We start from the raw sequence: 6,933 nt of genomic DNA, 5'->3' as shown, positions 1-6,933 counted from the left end.
TTATCACAGAGGTGCTACCACCGTTGCTGATTGGCTCAGCCTTGGTCGGCAGTGGGTCTGTCTTGGAGCTGGCTGACATTGGCTCTATCAGACACAGGAGATGATTCTAGCATCTTCTCACAGGAGCCACCCCTGTAGCCCCCCCGCTACCAAAACCTTGCCACGTAAACCCTATACAGTTATGTGTAAGAAACCTGTAAGCAAAATAAACAACAAACAATTCTGGAAACACTAGCAGCTAGATAGTTACATCTGGCCTAAAATAAAAAGTTGAGAACAATAAACAGACTCATTTTTACTGGCATGTGTGGCTAAGTGATGATAAGAGGTGTTGATGAGTAAGGGTAGTATAGTTTGCAGTGACAATATTGAAGTGGCTTGGAAAATTTGCAACAACATGACTGGCAAGTATGGAAAAGAGAAATTTCAGAATGCCCATATTGGGAAAAAAATATAAAAATTAGCTTTGCCCAGTTTCCTTTCAGCAGGACACGTATCCACCCACCAAAAAGCTAACAAACACTGAGGAAGCTAACCAAACTCACTGCCAAAGCTGATGGGTTAGCTTGAATTAATGTTGCTATAGACCCTGATTTCACTAAATGGAACTGGTTAGCCCACTGGCTGCATGCCTGGTTAGGACATACCAGTACAGATGATTTACTTAAGAACATATCAGATGGTGGCCACTAACCACTTGACAAGGACTTGCCTTGATATCCAGCTGTGCAATATGTGCAGAAATCAGAAAACATTGCAAGGAAGGCCAAACCTTCTCTAACCTCAGAGATGGTAATATTCCCTGGTCCACTTGGCAAACTGGTTGTGTTGGACCTCTCCCTCGAACATCCGAGGGGTGGCGCTATCTCCTTACCGGATTTGAAATAGCATCGGGCCTAGGGAAAGCTTTCCATTGCTGAAGAGCAGATAGTCTTGCCACAGTGGGAAGGCTTAATCAATGGTTTGATGATACTCCTATGCCCTCTGCCATGCAATATGACAATGGCATACACTTCAAAAATAAAATTGTCCAAGGATGGTGTGAATGCTGTGCAGTCACCTCGGTATTCCAACTGCCCTATAGACCTCAAAGTAATGGTGTGGTCAAGAGGTGGAATGGTCCTTTAAAACAAGATCTAAGACAAAATTTATATCCAGGAAATGGCCAAAGTCTTACCTGAGGCCATTTAATGCCTAAATAACCAATAAACACCCACTGGATACCCAGTGAAACAAGCTCATTTTCCAACTATCCTACCCCACAAAACCTCCAGAGAACCCACTGTCAACTCGTCATTTTTCTCAGGGTGACGCTGTTCTTATTGACCACTCTTCAATGGGTAAAATGTCTGTCACTTTACTCTCTCCCCAGGAAAAAGGCATACAGACAGCCATTTCCAAATTGGGACTCTCGTTCACTATCACTGAGGCTTGGCTAATCTCCAAAACTGGGTAATCTCTTATCTCTTTCAGGTAACAAATTGTATCTGGATGGATTCTTTGGCCTTGATGAGACTAGAGAGCACACAGGAAATCATAAACTTAAGATGACCATAACATCTGTGGTACTATGCTCATCCTTATTTGTATCTTGTTTTTCCTTATCCCAAGAATGGAACAATAATCCTATCATTCAATTTATGAATACAATTTCTCAATTAGATAAAGTACCAGATTGTTGGCATTGCCTACACCACCCTCAATAATTTTTTTGGTGATTAGCTGAACCTATTCCAAAGCATCTTGGTATTAACCTAATTTGGCACACTTACTCCCCAACACTCCAAATTATCTACACCAGTCTTTTAGGGCACATTCTTATGATAGAGCCCTACGGTGCATTTAGAATGCCCTGAGCACAAATTCAGCCTGAGTGAGAAAAGCAAGCAATTGTGATTACAGTCAAAGCCAAACACAATTTCAATTTAAATGTAACACAGTATAAGCTTGTGTTGGTTCTGATGTGAAATCCTCATAGAACTGCAATAATGAGTCAGCAATAACAAATGATCATAATTTTGGTAGTCTAAACCTCTGGAAAATAAACATAGAATATTAACAATAAAAATTGTGACAGATTCTACAGTTTCAGTGGTTCTAATTAAACATGCGGTCCAGGTTGGACATCTGGCTGTTTGGGTCACTAACCCTTTTGGATAATCCTATTAAGACAAGCGCGCTTAATGAAATTTCATTGTCCTTCCTGTCCATAGTGCTCACTTTGCCAATATTGCAAAAACTGCTGGCAAAACTGGTGATGTACCATTTTGACAGCTGGATGGTTCTGGGTCTGTGGCACAAGTGCCTATAAAAGTCTGCCACCACAATGGGCAGGTACTTGTATTGCTCCCTTTGTATTTCAATTAAAAAAAATTAACTTTTACCTTTTTACACAACTGTCCTGGTTTTGGCTGGGACAGAGTTAATTTTCTTTCTAGTAGCTGGTATACTCTTATGTTTTGGATTTAGAATGAGAATAATGTTGATAACACACTGATGTTTTTAGTTGTTGCTAGGTAGTGTTTATACTAAGTCACGCCACTGCTGAGTGCTGCTGTACTTGTTGTGCTAGAGCTCCAATGCAAACTGGAGTCAAAGGCAGACAAGCAGTGTGCTACAACTGATATTGCCAATGTGTTTTTCTCAGTTCCTTTGGCAGCAGCATGCAACAGTTTGCTTTCATGTGAAAGGGGTGTTCAATACACCTGGAATTGATGGCCCCAGGGGTGGAAGCACAGTCCTACCATTTGTCATGGACTAATCCAAGCAGCTCTGGAACAGGGTGATCCCCCTGTACATCTACCATACATCAATGACATCATCATGTGGGGCAACAAAGCAGTGCTAGGTGGGCAAAAGGGTCTAGGGGTGGGAATCTGGGATTTGGTGTCTACAGAATGGAGTAGCAGGGTCTCTAGGGACTGGTGAAGAAGCCAAGACACCTGAGTTCTTTTGGTGTTAAGAAAACAGCTGGGGCTAGCAATTAGAGCAGAGCAGGTGTAGTGAGCAGCAGGGCAGCTGGGCTTCCTGAAAAGCAGTAGGATCTAGTGCTCCTCTCCCCAGCCCCTCCTCTCATGAGATGGGGATCTCCTCCCAGTCATACCCATGCTGATTGTCAAGTGTTATGTTTGCTTCCCTGGTGTTGCAGGTAGTTTTGCATCTACATGCTATCACTCAGCTGAACCTGGAGCCTCAAATGGCCCTGCTGAACTCTGCCCTATGAGGCAGCTGTGTTCCCAGGACAAAGAGATTCTGAGTGGGGTGAACGCCCAGTATATCAGCTCTAGAAACCTAGATAAGGCTAGGGGAAAATCACCCTTCCCTCTTCCTGCACTCCCTGCCATGGTGTGTCTCTACACAGCCCCCAGTTCTGCCACATAGCGACATAGGGGCAGGGAACATGAAGATTTAGGGCTGTGGGGGACAGGACAGGGGGATGTGAAAATAGGGGAACAAGGGTCACTGCCTGTGGGAGGGGCTCCACTTCTGGTGGTGTTCCCTCATGCTCTGCCTCTATATCAAACAGGGTCCCACCATAGCCCAAACTGGGGGAAGCTCAGTCCTCACAAGGTCGGCTAAGACTGTGTTCTCTCCAGCCCCTTCCCCTGCAACCCAGCAGCGTCTAGGCCCATCCAAGCTTGGATAGTGTCAGCGATTCTGGGCAGAGCATGCAGTCCCAGAGTCCAGGGGGGCTGCACTGTCCAACTGCCCCAGCATGACCAGATGGGCTGGGAGTGGCCACACCAGGCCAGACTGGTCTGGAGAAGATGAAATAAATTAAAAGTCAACATTTTCATTCCTGCATCAAAAGATGTATATTTTTTTTAATTTTCCAAAACTGAAACCAAATTATTTGGCATTTATATTTGAGCTTTTCCAGTTGGTGGCGAAAGGAGGAGGAATGAGAAATTAAGATGAAGGAAAGGAGAAATGCAGCTGGAGAGACAAACTTAAAAACTGAAATGGCCACAAGCGGGCTAGAGACTGTTTCTGTTTTCCATCTTGCTGTTGTTGAAATAACCAAAATGCTAGGATCTAGTAACAAGACAACTCAATATGAAGAAAAAACTCGAATATGATGAACATTAAGTTAACATTAAGCTTAAAGAAAAAAAAAAATAAAATCGCAGCTGTCCCCATTATGATTGCTCTAGGGTTGGTTAGTGTGTCGTTTCTTTAAAAGCAGGAAAACTTCGTTTTGCACACGGACCAGCCTCCCTCTTCAGCCGCTGGGTGGCACACGGCTGTAAATTGCAGAAATGCAAACTGTGAAGGAAGGATGCACACATGAGCAGCTAGCGGCTCCACGTTGGAAAAACTCGGCAGCTCAGCAGCTTTGATGACCCCAGAATAATGTCACAGCGTGCGTTTTCCGGAAGGCTTTGGGCTTTGCAGAACGTTGAGAAAATGAAAGTAACTAGAACTGCGTCTAAGAACTCCGCGAATGAGTTTGCAGCACGTCTGGTGGTGCGGGGAAGGGGTCTGTCCTGCAGCCGAGATGGTGACTGATGCTGTGTTGGTTGTTCTGTGTGTTCCAGCTCTCTGACAACACCTTCAGTGCTACATAGTTCTGGAAACAGCAACAATCAAACAAAAAAACCTCAGAAGAAACAAGGCAAAAAGCAGTTGACCCTAATTTGCATGATTTCAGTTCAGTCTCACATTTTTAAAATAACCAAAGTTATGATTCCACTCTCATTTGCACAGAGTTGAATCAGGAGAAATTGAAGCTAATGCAGTAAAATGAAAAAGGACAAGCACAACTCAACAGGGACTCAGCAGACAGGGAAGGAGCCAAAGTTCAAGTTTCAAGGTCAACAGTTTTGCGTTGAGCCTCTCATCTGCTGAATACTTTCTTCTGCATTTGGAATTTGACCTGAAACAACCTCCATGTACAGACAGACACTGACAGAATATAGATAGCCATTTGATATAACTGCACAGGGAAGCTCTCTTTTAACAAGCAAACAAACAAGCAAGCATACAAAACCCAACTAACCACCCAAACCAACTTTTATCATTGTAATTATTTTTCTCAATCTGGTAAAATTAAACTTAGGAAATATTATACCAGGAAGAATAACACTGCACGTAGTCCCTCTTGAGCAGAATTTCTCCCTGCCTAGTTTTCCACCTCCCCAGACTCAGCGATGTAAAAAAACCTCCAAACAAACAGTCAAACAGATCAAAGACACCAGTTTACTAGAATTGTTCTAGATTAATTGAGGACGCACAAAAATATTGCTTCTGGTGTCACCCGAAACGTTACAGTAGCTTTCATCAAGACTTACCTGCAAACTGGAAGGAAGAACAAGGCAAAGTTGGAAGGATGCTTCTACCTTTAACATGCAGCTGAATGTTAAAAGGCTATTTCAAAGAAGTGTATTATTATTTCCTGAAATGTTTTAACGAAATATGGGAAAAGCACCTCTACAAGTGACCTTTTCAGGCCACAGTTACAGTCCCGTAAATGAACAGTGAGTTTCTGAGTTGGTGAAGTTGAACTGGATCCAGCTCTGGAACTACAAGTTCCAGCACTGTAGATTCTGTGAGTGTAGATGGGCTCAAACCATTGAGAACAGAGAAGAAAAATAGCTGGCAGGAGAAAAAGGAAAAAAAAATAGACAACCGCTGAACTGGGTAAACGGTAATGAGGACTGTCTGAATACCTCTTTCCTGCTCAGCAGAGTGCGCTTACTGCAATTCAGGTTTCCAATAGTGTGTTGAAACTTGTGACATATTTTTCTGCTCCCACAGTTGCCCTTTTAAAGAAGATTTCCTGTTTTCATGGCTGAGGGCAGCCTTGCTACCCCACCATGGCAGAGGATTGCAGTGACCAAGACAGGGAACATGCACAGGCCTGTCATTTCTCTTGCTCTTTCACATCACTCTTGCTTCCACCTCTGCTACAGCAACATGTGATGTGTGTCACATGTCACACTGCTGTGACAAGCAGCAAATTAATAGCAGCAAAACAAGAATATTCTCCATGTGTGGACACAACAGACAGATGGCAAAATCTTACACACAAAACCTTACAGGTAGCAAAACCTATAATCTTAGATCTTCTGGTAGCATTGTTATTGTTAGAAAGTTTGTAAATCAGATCTTTACCAGAAATGTGTTTGGAAAACTGCTTAAGTTCAATTTAATTACAAGGGCATTCACATGGGCCACAAACTAGCAACAAGTGACTGTGGCTGTAGGGCTACAAGCCTTCCTGTAGCAAAGACAAGGACTTTCAGACTTTTAACCCTTGTTTTGACAGATTCTGCTCTGGCTCCTTTGCTTTGCTGCTTTGGTCTATTAAGCTAGAGCTATTTTGCTCTGCTTGCCTTAGTGTTCTGCAAAGTAGCAAAAGCATGCATAAGAATCTCTTCTAACAGCTGCTCCTCAGTTAAACATAAAGTTTGGGTGTAATTCGGAGGAGAATACGTTCACCTTGATAAGGCATGAATCTGTAGTTCCTGCAGAACATATCTTTCAGCTTTGTCTTATTACAGGTGGTGTCATAGGCTTGCCTACAGCTCTGTAGCCAAGCATGTGTAGAGGTATCTCAGTGGAAATGTAGAGGGTGATATGGATGTGGAGGGCTGTTCTGACGGTGTCATGCCCTGAATTCTGAGATCTTGTTAGGTGTACCAGAACATGGTAGTGCTACTTTATCTTGAAAATATGTTACGGTCCTGGTTAATTTTCTTTCTAGTAGCTCGTATAGTGTTATGTTTCGGATTTAGTATGAGAGTAACGTTGATAACCCCCTGAAGTTTTCAGTTGTTGCTAAGTAGTGTTTATACTAAGTCAAGGATTTTTCAGCTTCTTATGCCCAGCCGGCAAGAAGGCTGCAGGGGCATGAGAAGTTGGGAGGGGACACAGCCAGGACAGCTGACCTAAATTTGCCGAAGAGATATTCCATACCATGTGACGTCATGC

The 6,933-nt window shown here is 43.1% G+C and overlaps 1 protein-coding gene across 2 annotated transcripts in view; it reads right to left on the bottom strand.

Moving 5' to 3' along the window:
* Positions 1–4,112: 4,112 nt before the first annotated feature.
* Positions 4,113–6,933, bottom strand: part of SHB (SH2 domain containing adaptor protein B) — a 96,302-nt gene continuing 93,481 nt past the window's right edge. For both annotated transcript variants that reach the window (XM_030004669.2, XM_030004667.2), the window contains exon 7: positions 4,113–4,570. In XM_030004669.2, coding sequence (XP_029860529.1) covers positions 4,561–4,570 — 10 coding nt within the window. In that variant the 3' untranslated portion in view covers positions 4,113–4,560. The remainder of the gene's footprint in view (positions 4,571–6,933) is intronic.

This window comes from Aquila chrysaetos, chromosome Z (genome assembly GCF_900496995.4).
Source record: "Aquila chrysaetos chrysaetos chromosome Z, bAquChr1.4, whole genome shotgun sequence".
In the NCBI taxonomy this organism is placed as follows: Eukaryota; Metazoa; Chordata; class Aves; order Accipitriformes; family Accipitridae; genus Aquila; species Aquila chrysaetos.
Note: the sequence above shows the minus strand (reverse complement) of the source record. Positions and strands in the feature narration are given on the sequence as shown.